Consider the following 20,129-nt stretch of genomic DNA (forward strand, 5'->3'; position numbering starts at 1 on the left):
TCCAGGAATCACCATTATCTCCCAGGCCAAGAACTTGGGGGGCAAGTTTCTGGATATAAAATTGAACTCTGTAATTCCCAGCCAAGAAGACTGGCTTACAGCATCTCCAAATAATAAAAGAAATTGCCAGACAATAGGAGGCAAATTACCTCGCAGCCTGTTTAACAATGTTAATGTACCTTACTGATTCACAAAGAGCCTATCATGAACTCACTTGGAATTATTCTCAGGAGTGCTATAAAAATACACAGAAGCAGAACACTTGGTGGCTGGGCCAGAGTACACACGCATTGCATAAGAGAGCAAGTCATGCCCACAGTGCCTTCGGGCTTTATAAAGACACTCTGTACCACTCAACACACTGGCACGGGGAAGAATGCAGTCCAGACATCCTTAAAAAAGTGCCCATTGCTGACCCAGGCCTTCTGAAGTTAGGGCTATACAAGAACAAAATTCCACAAGCCCAGCAGTGCTACCTAAAGTCAGCTGGCTCCCCGAGGTAAGGCCTTCTGTGTAGAAAAGAGCTTGCACGGTAGGCCTGAGTCGGCTCTTCCTAGAAAGACCTGCTGCCAGGTAAGCCCTGGGCTTGCATCCAGGAACTTGGGTGTTAGAAGGGTTGCCACACTTCCCAGATCTGATAAGTGTGACTCACTGCACCTAAACTGTGCAACAGTGTGGTTTATGCTGTCTCAGTGTGGTTTATATCTGCTTTCCTTGTTAGACAAATTTCACAGGAGTTGTCGCAGCTTGTTGCTGTGGGGATGAAGCGCGTCCTGTGGGGCTCTGCTGGAAGGGTTCTTTGGCTCTTGCCCCTGGTTTCCCCTGGACTTCACCCCTGCGCCTTTTTCCTTTGCTGACTAAGTGCTGGGTTCCACCACTGCGATCGGTCATAGCTGTGAGTACTACTGCATTCCTGTGCTAACGCCTGTGGCTCATGCCAGTGAATTATGCTACCTGGGGATGGCGTTGGGAGACCCCAGTACACCTTCCTTGTCCTAAGGAAAGCAGCTCCTATTTTGGCTGACTTGATCATTAGTCTGCAGGTTTGTGGTGTTTGTTTCCTCCTGCCCGTGTGATTCTCCCGGGGGAGGCTGGCTGGCTGGCTGGCTGGGAAAGAGGCTCCTGTGCCTCTAGACACCTGAGACTATTTTGTTCCCATAGCTGGCTTTCAGCATGAAATGAAACATGATGAAAGAGGAGACATCAATTACAAGCAACAGCCAGGCAAGTAAGGCTTTCAGAGCCTCCTGGGTTTCCCCTCAACCACTTTGTAGTGAGGGGGCAGCCGAACACTTGGGTTTAATTAGATAAAACATAAAGAAGGTAGGTTTCATTGTCTATTTTGCCCCAGGCAGAAGCACCGCCAATATCATTCTTATTCAGTCACAATCCTGAACCTTCCTCCTGCTGAATGAACGTTCTTCTGAGAGGTCCTATAGCTGTGTTTACAGGCGACAGTGCATTTACGCAGACCCGAGATGATATTTTGCTCTCCTTCCTGCATATTTTCCGGTTGGCCGGAATGAAAAGGGCAATTGTCTTCATTACCAGTCAAATCGCCTCTGGCTGCTTGAAGTAGCAGGGGCCCTGTCTGCAACATCCATTCTGGAATAACTCATTTATAGAACAGGAATAAGAACCCCTAGCTTGTAGATGAGGCTACAGAAGGATGAAATAAGGTGTGTGAAGTCCTGAGCATGATGTCAGCATACAGCAGGTGCTCAATAAATTTCAGGGTCTTCCCCTGTGGGTCAGAAATAGGGTGCTTCTAGTTTCACTTGTCTGGCTGGTTCACACCAGCAGCTCTGCCACTCCAATGATGCCCCCTCCAAGTTTCCCCACCTCCCATCTTGCTGGATCAGCTATCCCCAGCTCTCTGGCTGCAGCAACCACTCCCCATACCACACTAAGCTGAGCTTCCTTGAGATTTGATGGGACTGAGGTCCTTCCCCAATTGGCTCAACAAAGGCATTTTTCTTGGAGAAACTTCATGAAATGAGAAAATTCTGTATCAAAGAGGCGGGTCATCCAGCTCTAATACCTAGGACCTCCAGGGCATGGTGCAGGGAGGGTTGGCACCCACAGCCAGGGACACCTGGACACCAATGCCCCAGGCTGGAAAAGGTCCCTGGGCACCCATCAGTCAGCAGCTGTGCTGGCTCTGATCAAGCCAAACCAAACCAAACAATGACTCACAGCTCCCAATTTAAACAATGCAGCGGTGTCTCATATTAGAGAAAAATTGGAAACAACCTCAGAGGCCCACATTAGGAAGATGGGGCATCATGGGAGGCAGCTCCACACGGCTGTTAAACATCCTGGTGATGGAGAACTTTCACTAGCACTTACGCTCTAAATAGTAAGCCAAAAAAGAGGCACTTACACTATAAATAGTAAGCCAAAAACCAGGGTATTAAACAGCATATATAGATGATCTTTGGAAAAAAGAGTGGATTTAGATGAAACATTAAAAGCAGCCTCTGGATGGAGTCTGGGTTTTGACTGTGTTCAGACCCAAGGGTACCGTCTATTAGCTAGGTAGCCTTGGGCCAGTCACGCCATCTCTCCCTTATTTGTAAAATGGGGTTATCAGCATAATATCTGCCATGCGGGGCTGGTGTACAAATGAGAGACATCGTCTCTCACTCACAGAACGACATCTGTATGCGCAGCTTCATTGTCAAATTTCTGTGCTGAGTTTTTTTCCTAATGGAAGTCTGTTGCTTTTATAGTTACTGAGATAAAGTGAGATGAAAGTAAGAGGGAAAAATGAAAAGAGCAGGGGTGAGGGGATGAGACTCTGGAATTCAGAGCTACCCATTTCATAGACACTACAGCCCTTGTTTCTGCAGTGAACAAATGCACAGGGTCCTCCTGTAATCTCAGCCCTCTTCCACCAGTGTTGAGCCCTGCTACGCCTCCCCCTCACCCAAAGCAGAACTTATTTATGTCATTTGAAACAATCTATGCTCATCATTCCCTCCTGGTTTCCTTGAGAATGGGTCTCAGGCCACACCAGAGGCAACTGCCATGGGTCAGGCTTCTTTCTCTAAGAGTGCTGGGCTTCCCAGAGCAGCCTGCTAAGATGGCTTTGTGGGCTGGGATTAATTGAAAGCACCAGAACTTGCTTTCGGGTTCTCTCTCTGTTGGTTCACTTGAATTCTTCTTTGATCAGCTTCTAACATCTGCGGCTAATTGGGCAGCTCTACCCTTACTGGGAGAAATGTTGATTTTGCTTTTTATTACCATTTGTTTATCTGCCCTTAGGGAAGGATCAGAGAGGGGAAAATAACAGAATATACCATTTGTGCTGGGAAATTTATGGGAAGTCAAGTTAATTTCTCTACAGAAACCCTGGGCTTAATACTAACACCCCGGGGGATGAGAGTCTGTGTCTCCCCTCCCAAGAAGAGAAAACATTGCCAACTCAAAAACCACTGGAAAGGTGAGTAATTTCTGATAAAAGCCATTCAGTATCATCTGTGTGACTGCCAGTGTTGCATCAAATAAGTCCTAATTTATATTGGTTGGTGTGGAGCCAACGTGTTAGACTCCTAAAGTTAAATTCTCATTCAGTCTTTCTCACTCCTTCCTTCCCTCATTCAATAATTCATTCAACAAACATTTTTTTGAGCATTTTATGTTTATAATATGCATTTGTGTGATGCACATCTTATATAGTAGACAATTGTATACTAAAGTTTGGCTGCCCTTTGTCCCTAGTTCTTGGGATGTAGCCTGTGAATTCTTGGGATTCTTGGGTTCTTCATGGTGGATCTCTTAGACCCGCTTTGATAGTGTATGTTAACTAGATAACTCAGGATGGTGGTTGGCCATGCCAGAAAGACCAGCCATGGGATAGAGGGTTGGGGCTTACACAGTCTTGTGTAAGACTGTGCTCTTGTGAAGTCTGGCCTAACTGGCTAGTTAGCATAGGGAGTCATGGCAAAGCTTTGTGCGAGGTACTTTGATAGACTCCAGGGAAACAAAGGAAGTATTGTTTGGGAAGACACTTTGATCTGTACAATCCTCATTGCTATACTTTTGCTAAGTCTCCAAGTACTTCCCCTAAGCCACAGGCCAGGAACTGTACAAACAGGCACCAAGTTCACTCTGTATCCTTGTGATTAGCCCTGAACTGTCCCTCCCACCTCCCCTTCTGTTCCCCCAACCACTGCATTCCCTGTTTGCCGTCTCATTTTAATTCTCACTCATGTCTCCTATTCAACACATTCATTATCTCAACTTTGGTCCTTTTTTCTTGGTGAGTTTTCTTAATGTCCGCCCCAAGTGGTCATTCTGCCTAGGCTGGCTGTTCTCTCAGGCTCATTGCAACGTGGGTTCCTCCTACAGTCAAGGGAAGTGTGTGAGTCCCGGGTCAGGAATCCACCCAGATCCACCGCCTCCATGGATCAGCTACTCTTGAACCCCACACCCATTGGCTTGATATTTGTCTTGGTTGGGCCTTTTTGGATGAAGTCTGGGCTCCATATTATCATCCCAGTCGCAGACCTTGCATTTCTTTAGAACACTGCTTCCACAATCTTCCTGTAGGCTGTGTGGACAACACCCATGAGCAAGAGGAGCTTTGACTCATGCTTTGCCCAGGCACCATCATCCCACCCAGGCCCGTATCAGCCCTGTCTGCCCATTTCAGTCCCGAGAGAATGACCCTTGGGGCTCAGAGCCCCCCACTCCAGCCTGTGGGTCTCCATTCAGCCCTCAATAACCTCTCAGGTAGATTCTAGACACTGGGTGCTCACAGGTACCAAGAGGCCATCTTTTAGCACACCTCTGGCAATCATCCCAGATGATTCTAGCAGCACAGTGAAGCTGGTTCCAGGCACTGCAACATTCTCCTACGAAAGGTCAAGGATTACAATGGCATAAATCTGAAGCCATCTGCAAAGTTTCAGATTAGCACGCTTGTGTGCATGACTGACTGAAAATTCAGGCAATGATCATGCTACATTTGATTGGCATGCAGATTAGCCCTGAATTTGGCAGTCTTTTATAATGACTTCAGGATGTTTCAGACAGACAGGTAGGTAGGTGGATGGATAGACAGAAAGTTACAACTATGCCAATTAGAGCTAGTTCTTGGAAACAGAAAGGACAAAGCCTAGACAATCAGCAATACGTGAACAAAAGAAAGGAGATTAGAAAACATACATCTTCAGGAAGATTTACCTCCCATTTAGATGCTAAGAAGCATAGGCTGTGGATTAAGTTCAGCCAGCCAGCCCTCTGCCCAGAGGTACTAATGACACAAGGCGTCTTCAGGAGCCTCCTCCCTTTCCTAAAACATCTAGCACAGGGGTTAGCCAACGATTGGCCAGCAAGTCAAATCTTAGACCACCATCTGTTTTGTAAATAAAATGTTATTGGCACATACACCCGCCCAATCATTTACATATCATCTATACCTGCTTTCTCTCTACATAGGAGAGTTCAGTAGTTGCAACGGAGACCATATGGCCAAAAAAGGAAAAACCACGCACTATCTGGACCCTCACAGAATATTTACTGGACCTTCGCAGAACATTTGCTGATTCACAGAATGCAGCACATCAGCCTAGTGGAACAGAAAGAAGGAATACTCGGGAATTAGACGGACCTGGGTCCAAGTCCTCACCTGTGAACAGGGTAGAGGTGGTCCTGGAATTTTTACATAGGACAGACTCAGAGCTGGCAATTTGTTTCAGAGTGAAGAGACCTAAGGACTTGCCCTGGGTTCACTTTAAATTTAATTGCATCCATTTGCTCATTTAGCAAATATTTGTTATAAATGCTTACAATGTGTCAGACATTGTTCTAGGTGCTGGCACTGCAGAAGCAAGGACCCTACTAAAGTGAAGGGAAGGACAGACAAGAAGCAAAGGAACATATCATGTCTCAGGTAGTGTTAAATAGCATGAGGAGAAATAAATTCCATGAGGGCTAAAGCATGATGGAGGGGCGCCATTTTGGATAGGCTGGTTAGGGAAGACATCTTTGAGGAGGGGACATCTGAGCAGAGGCCAGAAGTAATCAAAGGAGAGGACACAGGAAAATCAGGAGAAGAGCACTGCAGCCAGCAGGAGCAGGAGCAGCATGTGCAAAGGCCCTGTGGTTCCAGTGTTTGAGGGGCAGCAATCAGAGAGAAGGTTGTATAAACAGAGAAGAGGGAGTGAGGGGGAAAGTGCTGATGATGGTGACAGAGTGGTCGCAAGGCACCAGGTACCCTGTAGGCCACCACAGTCTGGCTTGCTTTCTAGGTATGGTGGGTTTTGAGTAGAGGGACAATATAATCTTCCTTCATTTGTCAAGGATCCCTTTGGCCTTTGGGTAGAGAATCAACTGTAGGAACCAGAATGGTAACAGAGAAGCTAGTTAGGGTTTAGTCTGGAGAATGAACAGGGGTAGCTCCTAGGGTATTGATCGTGGCGATCAATCCACCACCACAGCACAGATGACCCTGAGTTTCAACAGCTAAGGACAATAAAACCTCTTGCCAGTTCATGCAAAGTCCAGTGTGCGCTTAACAGTTCTCTGCCATCTGGGGAAGAAAGAACTGAAGATCCTGCGGGATGCTGCCAGGAGCCAGGCCTCACGTGGCCTATCAGCACCTCCGTTCACATCCCATCCACCAAGCTGGCCAAGGACCCTGTGGATGCACGAGTCTCAGTGTTCTCTTCCACACGGGGCATGAAACCTAGTCAGATGCCGGGGATTCTTGGAAAGCCCAGTGGCCAGAACGCACGTCCAGGTGACTGTGTTGAGGAGAGGCCAGTGAGAATTTTTAGGAAGTGTCCCACCCTTGGAACTTGGGTGCATTGACTTCCCTCAGCCTCAGTTTCCTCGCTTTTAAAAGGGGGTTAGTGAGAGAGAGATCCAAGATGGTTGATCACTAGCAGCTCGGGCACGTAGCTCCCAGTGAAAGCGCAGAGAACGAGAGGACGCCACACTTTCAGACGAATGTTTGTAGCTCACGGGCCAGGAGATTCCCAGCGGAGGAGCTCCACGGGTCGCCAGAGTGACTCTTGTGGCCGGCGCGGCGGTTTTGCTGGCGCCTTAAAGCGGCAGTTCTTGGTGCAGAGTCCAGAGATTCCTGGGCAGAAAGGCACCATCAACCTTAACACCGCTGTCTTGGCCGGCGCAGTGGATTGCTCAGATTTCGGCGCTGGGAATCAAAAAGTTGGACGTCCGCTCAGAGACCTAGTTAGAAAGTCAGTAATTACAAAGACGACAGATGGATAAATATATAATCAAGGGAAGAAAGCAGCCTAAAAAGGCAGAGAATACTCAAAATCAGAATGCCTCTCCCTCTACAGGGGACCGCAATTCCTCATCAGTAACGGAACAAGGCTTAATGGAGAACGAGTGTGTTCCAATAACAGAAGCAGGTTTCAAAATGTGGGTGATGAGAAACTTCTGTGAATTAAAAGAACTTGTTCTAACCCAATGCAAAGAAACTAAGAACCTTAAAAAAAGGTTTGACGAAATGCTAACGAGAATGGACAATTTAGAGAGGAATATAAGTGAATTGATGGAGCTGAAAAGCACAACACGAGAACTTCGCGAAGCATGCACAAGCTTAAACATTCAAATTGATCAAGCAGAAGAAAGGATATCAGAAGTCGAGGACCAGCTCAGTGAAATGAAACGAGAAGACAAGATTGGAGAAAAAAGGATAAAAAGGAATGAGCAAAGTCTCCAGGAAATATGGGACTGTGTGAAAAGACCTAATCTACGTTTGATAGGTGTACCTGAATGTGATGAAGAGAATGAATCCAAGTTGGAAAATACTCTTCAGGATATCATTCAGGAAAACTTTCCCAACCTAGCAAGGCAAGGTAATATTCAACTCCAGGTAATACAGAGAACACCACAAAGATATTCTTCAAGAAGACCAACCCCAAGGCACATAATTGCCAGATTTATTAGGGTTGAAATGAAGGAGAAAATACTAAGGGCAGCCAGAGAGAAAGGTCAGGTTACCCACAAAGGGAAATCTATCAGACTCATAGCAGATCTCTCAGCAGAAACCCTACAAGCCAGAAAAGAGTGGGGACCAATATTTAACATCCTTAAAGAAAAGAACTTTCAACCCAGAATTTCCTATCCAGCCAAACTAAGCTTTAAGAGCGAAGGAAAAATTAAATCTTTTGCGAACAAACAAGTACTTAGAGAGTTCACCACCACCAGGCCTGCTTTACAAGAGCTTCTGAAAGAAGCACTATACATATAAAGGAACAACCAATATCAGCCTTTCCAAAAATATATCAAAAAGCAAAGAACATTAATACAATGAAAAATTTACATCAACTAATGGGCAAAACAGCCAGCTAGCATCAAACGCCAGTATTAAACTTATATATATTGCAATTGGATAAAAAGCCAAAACCCATCGGTATGCTGCATCCAGACCCATCTTACATGCAGCAATACACAAAGACTCAAAGAGAAGGAGGAAGATTTACCAACCAGAGAGTAAAAATAAACAAATAAACAAAAAGCAGGAAATGCAATTCTCGCCTCTGATAAAGTAGACTTTAAAGCAACAAAGATCAAAAGAGGCAAAGAAGGACATTACATAATGGCAAAAGGATCAATGTAACAGGAAGAGCTAACGATTCTATAGATCAACGAGATAGAAAATTAACAAGGATATTCAGGACTTGAACTCAGACCCGGAACAAGTAAACTTAATAAACCTTTATAGAACTCTCCACTTCAAATACACAAAACATACATTACCACCTCACACCTATTCCGGGAGTGACTATATAATTGGAAGTAAATCACTCCTCAGTAATCGCATAGCATTTCATAGGTTTAAATGAAATATTGGTTGGCTGTTTGTTTGTTATCTTCTTCCCTTATTCCTTCCTGACTACATCATTAAGTATAATTATCAGTATACAAGAGGTTTTCAATACCCATTACTAAATTGCATTCTAGCCTGGGCAAGAAAGCAATACTCCCATTCTCTCTCCCTCTTTCTTTTCCTTTTTCCTCCTCCCCATTCTCTCTCTCTTTCTCTTCCTTTTTCCTCCTCCCCATTCTCTCTCTCTTTCTCTTCCTTTTTCCTCCTCCCCATTCTCTCTCTCTCTTTCTCTCTAAAAAAAAAAAAAAAAAAAAAGGGGGTTAGTGATGGCCCCCTTGCATATTGTAACAAGGATCCAATGTGTGCACAATCCTGACCTGGGCCAAGTGCAGAGCTGGTGCCCAGAGGTGAGTTATTTTCGTTTTCAGCATTTCAGAAAGTTTCCAAATATCTGAGGACAGAGGAGCACCGAGTTTTTTAAGGTTGAGTCCGGGTGGCCGCAGGGCCGATGGCAGCTACTGCATGGATTGTTTTAACGGTGAAAGCTGCTTCCCCTTAAGGTAAACGCCCACAGCCTGGAGTCTGTGCCCCATCACCTGGGCTCCCAGTTATCCAACAGCTGGAGACGCGAGGCTGGCTGGGCCGGGGCCTTGAGAACCCGGCCAGTGCTAAAGCCAGTGCCCGCTCCCATGAGGCAGCATCCACACACCATCCCCTGGAGGCAGGCTTTGTTCATCATCTTTGTGAGCAGACACCCCCACCCACTCCAGACCAGCACTAGTATCTGCACCTCTTCCGTTCCAAGGGTTTCTTCTCCTTTCGAGAGCCCAGCAGCCCAGGTGAAGCCCGGCTCCCGCACCCCAACACCCCGCCAGGCTTGGGTCCTTCCAGCCTGTGTGAGATCCCATTCCTTAGAGTCTCTGCTGTTTCTGGTCTCCCTGGTCCTGGGGCTGCCTCACTCACCCATCCCCACACCCACTGAAGGGGAAGAGAGAACTCGAGGTGATCGCTGGACGCTGGGCTGAGCTCCTGCAGCATCACGTCTCCTTTCATGTCACAGCGACCTCACAAGGGGCTCCACGCCACGCTCTGCAGAGGCATCTACGTGGGAGGGCCTCCCAGGGAGATCCTTGGCCCTCAGCCTGCTCACAGCCTGCTCATAGCCCGTGTGGTCCTGGATCGTGCTCCTGTCCTGCCCTCTGCAACCTTTCTGGTCTGGCCTCAGCTCCCCTTTCCAGCCTCTACCTCCCCACTGCCTTGAACCCCACATCCAGCTACACTTAGGTCTTCACAGTTCCCAGAAAGCCTTGAGCTCTCTCTTTCAAGCCCAGCGAGGCCCCGCTGGCCTCCCCAGGTAGAATAAACCTTCAGCTGTCCCATGGCTCCATGCAGCCTGCCTCACTGTCTGCTGATTATCTATTGAGCATCTGTCAGTGCTGCTGGTCCGGGGGCACCTCGAGGACATGGACGTGTGTCCTTTTCATCTTTCTACCCCAGCCCCTAACCACGTGACACAACGAGGGCAACACCCAGGGAAGGGCGCTGAAGGATCGCCTGAACAGCTGCCCTTCTTCTCACAGAGCAACATGAGTAAACACAAAACGTCAGAACCTTTAGGCAGAGCAGAGAAGAGGCTACATGACCCGAAACCCCGAAGGGAAGGGAAGAGTTTGTGGAGTGGTTCTAGCTAATAATACAGCCGTCTTTGGTTTCTCAGTTGGATTAGGTCCTTTATGAGGATTGCTTTACAAGTACCAGAGAGAGGGAGGGGTCAGAACAGGATTCAGACAATCACAGCTTCCTACTTGTAACACATGGCAGCATCATCCACCTTGTTCTTGAGGCCCTAGGGTTGCTGTAGGGAAGCCTTGCATTGCCTTTGGTTGGCAGATGGGCAGGTAAGCAGCCCTGGGCTGGCTGTGGCTCCTCTCGTCTCCCCTTCTTCCCCTTTGCCTTTGTTGATCAAGCCACACTCCCCCATGGCTGCCATTAGTGGTCAGGGGCAGGAAGGAGGGGCAGAGGGCACGGCATGGGTCTTGGGTTTGGACTCCACCTCTGTCGCCTCCCGGCTGTGTGATCCTGGGCAAGCTGCTTAAACACTGAGCCTCTGTTTCCTTGTTCGTGAAATGAAGGTCACATCAAGAATTAGCTACCTTGAACTGAATTGTGTCCCCTCCAAAAATGTTGCATGATTTTTGTTGCAATGATAGGGCGTGTTGAAGCCCTAACTCCTGAAGTGATGGTGTTTGGAGATGAGGCCTTTGGGAGGTTACTGGCGTTAGCGGAGGTCATGGGGCGGCCTCATGGTGGGATGAGTACATTGCTCTCATGAACTTTTCCTCTCTGCCATGTTCCGACAGTGAGAAAGAGGCCATCTGCAGACAACGAATCCACTGGCACTTTGATTTTGGATTTCCAGGTTGCAGAAAGATGGGAAAATAAATGTCCATTGCTGAAGACCCCAGCTCCCATTCCCCCAGGCACTGGCACGTCACACCCTACTAACTTCCTAATATACTACCACGTGGGCCCAGCCAGCCCTTCGTGTGTGTGCTTCAGCTCCCCACCTCCCTCTGACACCCGTGGAAATCCTACACATCCCTCAAGGCTTAGCTCAAACACCACTTCCTCCAGGTTGCCGTCCCTGATCCCCAGAGTTGGACACATTATAGACTCGTAACAATGCTCGCTGAATGAATGAGTGAGTAATGGGATTGCTCCTTCCCCGTGTTCACGATCAGTGCTTGAACCCATATCATTCTATGCCGGGTGCAAGTTTCTCATATCTCTGCTCCACGAGCCATGAGTGCAAAGGTTCTCCCCGCTCTCTGCTGGATGTTTTGATGAACTTTCAAGATGAAACAAGAGCCCAAATTTCCAGTCCTCTTTCTAAGACAAATATGGACAACCCAGAGCCCCATCTCGGGATGACATCACAATGACAAAATCAAAGATCACTGACTGCTGCTAGTGCCTCTGGAAGCCAGCTAGGTCCCCTGTTTTCAAACTGTTTTTAGCAACAGAACTCAAAACTGTCAAAGAATTAACAGCATTTTTAAAAACAGAACTCCCATTCACCATTGCTACAAAGAGAATAAAATACCTAGGAATACAGCTAACAAAGGATGTGAAGTACCTATTCAAGGAGAACTACAAACCACTGCTCAAGGAAATAAGAGAGGACACAAACAGATGGAAAAACATTCCATGCTCATGGTTAGGAAGAATCAATATCGTGAAAATGGTCATACTGGCCCAAAGTAATTTATAGATTCAATGCTATCCCCATCAAGCTACCATTGACCTTTTTCACAGAACTGGAAAAAAACACTTTAAACTTCATATGGAACCAAAAGAGAGCCCACATAGCCAAGACAATCCTAAGTAAAAAGAACAAAGCTGGAGGCATCACGCTACCTGACTTCAAACTATATTACAAGGCTACAGTAATCAAAACAGCATGGTACTGGTACCAGTACCAAAACAGAGATATAGACCAATGGAACAGAACAGAGGCCTCGGAAGTAAAGCCACACATCTACAACCATCTGGTCTTTGACAAACCTGACAAACACAAGCAATGGGGAAAGGATTCCCTGTTTAATAAATAGTGTAGGGAAACCTGGCTAGCCATGTGCAGAAAGCTGAAACTGGACCCATTCCTTACACCTTACTCTAAAATCAACTCCAGATGTTGATTTTAGATTTAAACATAAGACATAACACCATAAAAACCCTAGAAGATTACCTAGGCAATACCATTCAGGACATAGGCATAGGCAAGGACTTCATGACTAAAACACCAAAAGCAATGGCAACAAAAGCCAAAATAAACAAATGGGATCTAATTAAACTTAAGAGTTTCGGCACAGCAAAAGAAACAATCATCAGAGTGAACCGGCAACCAACAGAATGGGAAAAAATTTTTGCAATCTACCCATCTGACAAAGGGCTAATATCCAGAATCTATAAAAAACTAAAGCAGATTTACAAGAAAAAAAATAAACCAATTCAAAAGTGGGCAAAGGATATGAACAGACACTTTTCAAAAGAAGACATTTATGAGGCCAACAAACATAGGAAAAACTGCTGATCATTAGAGAAATGCAAATCAAAACCACATTGAGATACCATCTCACGCCAGTTAGAATGGTGATCATTAAAAAATTTGGAGACAACAGATGCTGGAGAGGATGTGGAGAGATAGGAACACTTTTACACTGTTGGTGGGAGTGTAAATTAGTTCAACCATTGTGGAACACAGTGTGGCAATTCCTCAGGATCTAGAAATACAATTTGACCCCGCAATCCCATTACTGGCTATATACCCAGAGGATTATAAATCATTCTATTATAAAGACACATGAACACGTATGTTCATTGTGGCACTGTTTACAATAGCAAAGACCTGGAACTAACCCAAATGCCCATCAATGATAGACTGGACAAAGAAAATGTGGCACATATACACCATGGAATACTATGCAGCTATAAAAAAGGATGAGTTCATGTCCTTTGTAGGGACATGGATGAATCTGGAAACCATCATTCTCAGCAAACTGACACAAGAACAGAAAACCAAACACTGCATGTTCTCACTTATAGGCGGGTGATGAACAATAAGAACACATGGGCACAGGGAGGGGAGCATCACACACTGTGGTCTATTGGGGGGTGGGGGGCTAGGGGAGGAACAGTGTGGGGTGGGGAAGTTGGAGAGGGATAACATTGGAAGAAATGCCTGATGTAGGTGACAGGGAGATGGAGACAGACCATAGCATGTGTGTACCTATGCAACAATCCTGCAAGATCTGCACATGTACCCCAGAACTTAAAGTACAATTAAAAAAAAAATAAACAGAACAGAACTGACCTGCACAAATAGTGCTTAGATCCCTGAGGCACCTCCGCAAAATTCCAGGGTTCCTGGGAACCTTTGAGACTCACTGTCCCAGGCTTCCCCTGCATTTTATACACAAGGATGCTGGACTCCGAAGCAAGAAAAGCCTGGAAGGCACCCAGGGCTGTCCTTGGTCTGCTTTCTGTCCGTCCCCAAAACAGCCTGTGCTCCAAGAACCTGGAGCTCCCCGCATTTCCCCAGATGCGTCCTACATCCCAGGCTTCCATCTATCACTCCACCTCCAAAACTTGGTCAGGCATCACTTCCTGCAGGAAAGTTTCCCTCACACCTCCATCCTGCCCTTACCCGTGGGTGGTGGTAGGTCAAAGCCAAAGCCAGCACCCATGGGATAGCACCTAAACCTTACAGCCTAGGTAGGTGGGACCCAACCTTTAACTGCGAACCAGAGGCACAACGTGAAGAGGGCCTGGGGGAATTGCACCTGGATCTGACTTCAGAGTGAAACAAAAGCCGAAGATGGGTCTTATCCAGCAGACACCCAAGCGGCCTCTGGTTGTAATTTAAAGTCAACAAAAACAGGCCGGGCACCGTGGCTCAAGCCTATAATCCCAGCACTTTGGGAGGCCAAGGTGGACAGATCGCTTGCGGTCAGGAGTTCCAGACCAACCTGGCTAATATGGCGAAACCTCATCTCTCCCAAAAATACAAAAATCAGCCGGGCAGGGTGACAGGCGCCTGTAATCCCAGTTACTAGAGAGGCTGAGGCAGGAGAATCACTTGAACCCAGGAGGTGGAGGTTGCAGTGGGATGAGATCATGCCACTGCACTCCAGCCTGGGTGACAGAGCAAGATTCCGTCTCAAAGATAGATAGATAGATGATAGATAGATAGATAGATAGAAATATCAACAACAACAACAAAACAAATCAAGAAAATGTCCAAGTTTCCATGCATAAGGCCCCTCCTGCTCCTTTCCCTGACATTAGGGGCCAGAGGATCCCCCGGGACTTCTGAAACCCCCTTCATCTGGTCTCCCAACGTTCTCCCAGGACACCCACCCTCCGGCCGCAAGAACTGGCATCCCCCCCGCCCCTGGTCCCCGTGTCATCACTGTCTGTTTCTGTGTCTCCCCTCTCTCCCGAGCGGGGGCTGGTCTCTGTCCCCGCGCTGTCCCGCGCCGCGAGCACTGCAGGAGGGGGCGCTGGAGCCCAGGGCCCGTGCGCACCAGAAGGTTTCCGCGGGGCTGCAGCGCCCTCTGCCGGGCTTGCCGCGCACTCACCGGGGTGGGGGCGTTCACCACCGACAGGTTGTAGCGGTAGAGGAAGGAGGAGCCGAAGGCGCCGGTGAGGGAGGCCACGAGGAGCGAGCAGGACCAGCCCTGGGGGGAAAGGAAAGTGCGTCAGAGCTGGCACTGGGCGCGCAGCCAGGGCAGAGGGACGGCCTGGGAAGGCCTCCCCTCCTCAGCTGGGGCAGGCCTTCCCGGGAAGAAGTCATTGTCCTTGGCCGGGCTAGAGACGGAGGGAAGGGGCGCTAGTTGGAGACCTGCGGACAGGGCTCTCGTTCAGCTCCGCGTGCGCAGGCCGGGCGCCCTCGGGTCTAGCGGCCACGCCCTTGCCTTCCTCCCAGGTTCAGTGAGGATCCCCGAAACGCAGACCTAACGTTTTCAGCAGGTGCTCTGAGCAGTTCCACAGGATCCTTTTAGCTGAATTTGGTGAGTTTGACCCGGACAGAAAAAAGCAAAGCCAGACTCCAAGCGCTGTCGGCCAGGCGCGATTCTAAGCACTTTCTGCGCACTGCCTCTGAGTCCTTAGATCAGTGCTGTTTTATCCTGTATTACAGACGAGGAAAGAGGGGCCTGAAACCGTGGCCGGTGCTATCTGGGTTGGGGACTGGAGTCCAGGTGGCCTGGCTGCAGTGCCCCTGTAGTCACCACTGCACTGCACCGCCTGTCCCCTGCTGACTCATCACCTGAGTGCGGTGTCCAGGGGCCTGAGGCTGCCGACAGCCACACAGATGTGCGCACGTGCACATAATTCCAGGCTGAGGCATCAATCTACAGGGGCTGGTCCAAGCCTGGGAACAAGGACCTGCAAACAGATGCAAGGTTTGGCACAGAGAACAGGGCGTCGGCCCTGGCATTGTCCTGCCCATCTAAGGATGGCCACCGCCAGAACAGGGCCACAGGACAGAAACCCCTGAGCCGCTGGCAAAGGCTGACCAGCTGGCATGAGCCAGGGCAGGAGGGACGGCCATCCTCAGCCGGGCAGGGAATATGGGCCAAGTGGATGGGACCAGGTGCTCCGGAAGGCACTTTCTTTGCCATCATTTGACAAATTTGTGAGTGTGTGTCTGTTTTGCAGAGGCCAGGCCCTGACAAAGCTGTGGGGATGCAGCAGTGAACAAGACAGACGAGTCCATGGTTCAGGGACTGGAATCAGTCAAATCCCATCTGCAAGGGAACACGGGTCTCTGATCGCCAGTTACCTGCTCTGCCCATCTCATGTGTCTCCTCTAGTGCCACCAGCCATGAGATACAGGGTTGGGGCTTTGAGTCAAGTGATATCAGCTTTACCTGCAGGGACGGCCCCACCACTCAGCTGTAGGAGCCTGAGCAAGTGACTTGCTTTTCTGAGGCTCAGCTTGCCCGCCTGTGAAATGGGATCTCAATAGCAGCACTGGACGCGTATGTTGTTGAGGAGCCTGCTGCAGAGGAGGTGCTTGTGGAGGTGCTTGGTAGAGGCTGCTGATCACATAGAGGGGGGAGAGGGAGCGTTCGTAAGCCTTGGGGATGGGTGCTGCCAAGTGAAATGTGGGACCAGAATATTTTTCTGCCGTAAGAGGAGCTTGAGCTGAATGGGGATCCCCAATGAATCACATTTCAGACAAAACACCTGCTCTCCATCACCCTTTCTGTTTAAACCCATCCTCTGAGTCTCGGCACAGATTCTGCTTCTTCTGAGTGCCTGGGCTGCACTGGGCGTTGTTTCTGTGCCCTGTGCCTTTTTTGCTCCCAGCCCTGATGACCTTAGAGGACACAGACTCCTCCCTCGTCTGCACCCCATGGATTGGGAGCACCTGGTGTGAAGTGAGCCTGCCAGAGGCCAGTGAAGGGCAGGTGGGGGTCGTCTCCTCCTGCCTCAGCTGTGCTCCCTGGAGCCCCCTGCCCGTGTGGCCCGCCTGTGCCCTCCACCTGCTCCCCACTCACTGCAGGGGCAGAGGGAGCCCGTTGACTATGGTGCCGCTGCCTGTGCCGTGCCCTGGGGAGGGTAAGAAGAGGGACACCACCGCGCAGGTTCGGGACAGGGCAGTCTTCCACCGTGGCCTCGTTTCATGTACACAGCCAGCCTACCAAAGACACTGTCAGCCCAGTCAGCTGGGGCTTGGAGAGCGTATGCCAAAGTGACACAGCTGGGGAAGTGCCACTCAAACTGGGCCCTCCCTGCCTCAAAGACCCAGACCTCCCAGCCACACGCTGCCAGGCTGGGGTCGAGTGCTGTCACACGGCTGCCACCCCCACCTGCCCTCCCCTAGCCCTCCAGCCACGCAGAGCCGCTGTCCGTATTTACCTTTCTTCTCTTCCCACCTGGCACCCAGCTCCTCAGGTGGTCACACTTTGGCAGCGCCCTCCCTGGCCCTGGAGGCCCAGCATGGCTGGTGTCATCTGTGAGGGAAATTAGGCCCAGTTCCTTGGAATTCATATTTTGTTTCCTTGGCACGAGTCTTGGTGACCCAGCTGATAGCTCGGCCCAGGGACCCCGGACTCTGCCAAGGCATCTCCGTGAATAAGGAGGCAGAGTCCACAGGAAGGAAGGCGAGAGTTTCCGACAGGAAGTGTGGCAATTTGATCATGCCTGAACAGGAAATGGGGCAACATTTTTTTCACTGTTGCTAAGTTATTACCGCAACGAAAGAGTCCAAAAGGGAAATCTGTCCTCTCCTGGATCACCACCAGGGGGCGGATTTTTTTTCTCAGCATCTTTTTATTTTTCTCTCTTAACAAGGCCTGGAGCAGGGTGACTGCCCTTATCCTAGGTTACCTCCCTAAGGCTTGGGACAGAATGGAGAGGTGGCTGACATTGACTCAGAAGCCTGGGTAGGGCTTTACCCCTGTCTCCTCCACTTTTTAACTGTGTGTCCTCAGGCAGGTCACTGTTCTCTGAGCTGCCACTTCTACCACTGCAAAATGGAAGATTGACCCCACTCTGACTGTCCTGCAGAATTATTCGGAAGCTCAAATAGAAAACACTCAGCCCCAAGAGGCATGCTGGAAATGAGCGCCGGCTATCCCGCAGCCTAGAACAAAGGCAAGGGCTCTGGGTTTGCAAGAAAAAGAATTCGCCTCTTGGTCTCATTACTGTCTCCTGCTCATTCGTCATTGTCTGAGGGGACAGTCCTGTGTGCCAGCCCCAGGCTGGCTCAAGGACCGCACTGAGAAGGTACAGGGCATTCTGAGAACCAATTCATTGCATGGCCATGCTGCCTCAGATATCAGAGAAGCACCTTCAATTTTGGCCAGGACAGTTTGCTCCCAGAATCAGAGCAGAGCAGAGGCTGGGCCAGAGCCAGGGACAGGCTTGATGAAGGGAGGATGCCCAGGAGGCAAGGTAGGGTTCAGTCCACAGAAGAGAGACTGAAAAGCCAGCAAAGTAGGTTTAGTAAAAAGCACACACTAAAATAAAAGGTGTGGAGTACAGCAGACATGCCAGGAACCTGGAATGTGAAATGCACGCGGAAGCATCCAGCCTGGACGTGCACGGTGGTGGGAATGTGGCCGCTCAAAGCAAGTGGGGAACCAAGACTTCCCAAAAGGAAAACCACCGCTCAGGAGTTAGGCTGGGGTGTATTGAGAGCATCTGTCATTCAGTGCAGTCGTCCTTCTGCATACTGATGAGTCAGGCACGCCCCTGGGAGAAGTGGCTGTTACTTGAACTGGATTTCAGCCATGCAGCCTGGTTTCCTCACTGAGTGGTGGGCCTAGAGTGGCATTCTGATGTGCAAATCCTCGATTATAACATGACCTGAAACAGTGGAGGATTTCCCAGGACAGCATGGAGAAGGCACCGCACCAATCTCAGCTGTATCTCAGAGACCCCCTGGAAGAGGTGGCTTCTGAGCAGACTGAGAAGGATATGGGGTGAGAGGGCAAGGAGCCAGGGCTTGCAGGCACAGATGCCTGGTGTGTGTGGGAGCAACACTGTCAGTGGGGCATGTTTGGGGCCTGAAGTGCAGGAGGTGGGCAGAGGAGGGGCAGGGACAGCCCCATCCCGGTGCATGGAGGGCCCCTCTGCCCCTGTGCCATCCTGATGGGGACTGCATTTTCATCTTCTCATTTCCTCCTCCTCATGCCATTGCTGTGACTCCCTTCTCTGTACCCTTCCTGTTTCCTCATCTGTAACAGCAGGGACCTGACCAGATTTTGCTAAAGCTCAAATTGGATGAGGTGACCCCTTATCTCATTAAAAATTGTTTCATAGTTCTCTGTTGGGATTGAAAACTCAAAAGGTGCCAGAAATTAGGTGGTCAATGCAAATATGTAACCACAGCTGGACAGAAAGTAAGAGGGAGGATGAGTCCCTCCCAAACACAGATGGCAGCTAACGGGGCTCCCGGTAGCCAAAGCACCTGCCTCACCTTCAGCTCATGTTACACGTGCATGGGGCTTTCCCAAGCACGTTCACATTCATAATATCGTCCAGTCCTCAGAGGAGCTATCAGACCTACATTTCAGGGCAACAGCTGAAGTTTGGGGGGAGCATAGAGGAGCCTGCCTCCAAAGCCAGGGCCGGTTTCCCATTCCACACGGCCAGCAGCCCTGAGCTCCAGGCAGGTGCAAAGGAAGCGACTCCTATCATAGATGAAGTCATAAGACAAACATCCCAGGTGTTCTGGGCTGGAGCACGCTCCGCCTGCTCTGATACTCACTGGTTTCTTCACTCACTCATCACTTGCCTGTCTTTATGGAGCTCCTACTCATTCAGGTTCTCCTGGCCTTGCTCAGGCCCTCCATTCTGACTCCCCTGAACTGTGCTCACCCTTCAGCACTCAGCTGCCTCGCCACCTCCTCCCAGCAGCCTCCCTGGCCTCACGTGCTCTACGTGCCTCTGTGCTCTACGTGCTTCTGCTCACATGTACCTTCCCCTCTGCACAGGAGCTCACTGCGGGCAGGGATGGTGTGCATCTCAGTGGGCTGATTGCGTTCCCCCAGATTCGCTGACGTGTTGAAGTCCTCACCCGCAGTATCTTACACTGTGGCTGTGTTTGGAGATAGGGTTTTTGGAGAGGTAATAAGATTAAATGGGGTCATATGCATGAGGCAGTAATTCAGTATGCCTGGTGTCCTTATAAGAAGAGGAGATGAGGTGACACAGATGCACCCAGAGGGATGACCACGTGAGGATGCAGGGAGAAGGCATGCATGGAAAATGTCAGCAGCTTAGTTCCTTCTGAAGCCAAGAAGGG

General features: G+C 49.3%; 1 protein-coding gene across 1 annotated transcript in view; it reads right to left on the bottom strand.

The window, feature by feature from the left end:
• Positions 1-17,439, bottom strand: part of SLC2A9 (solute carrier family 2 member 9) — a 158,385-nt gene extending 140,946 nt beyond the window's left edge. Inside the window, 2 exon segments of the mRNA XM_064365677.1 lie at positions 14,950-15,048; positions 17,237-17,439. Coding sequence (XP_064221747.1) covers positions 14,950-15,048; positions 17,237-17,368 — 231 coding nt within the window. The 5' untranslated portion in view covers positions 17,369-17,439.
• Positions 17,440-20,129: the final 2,690 nt, after the last annotated feature.

This window comes from Aotus nancymaae, unplaced genomic scaffold (assembly GCF_030222135.1).
Source record: "Aotus nancymaae isolate 86718 unplaced genomic scaffold, 86718_ANA_hifiasm-v0.15.2.pri h1tg000006l, whole genome shotgun sequence".
Taxonomy (NCBI): domain Eukaryota; kingdom Metazoa; phylum Chordata; class Mammalia; order Primates; family Aotidae; genus Aotus; species Aotus nancymaae.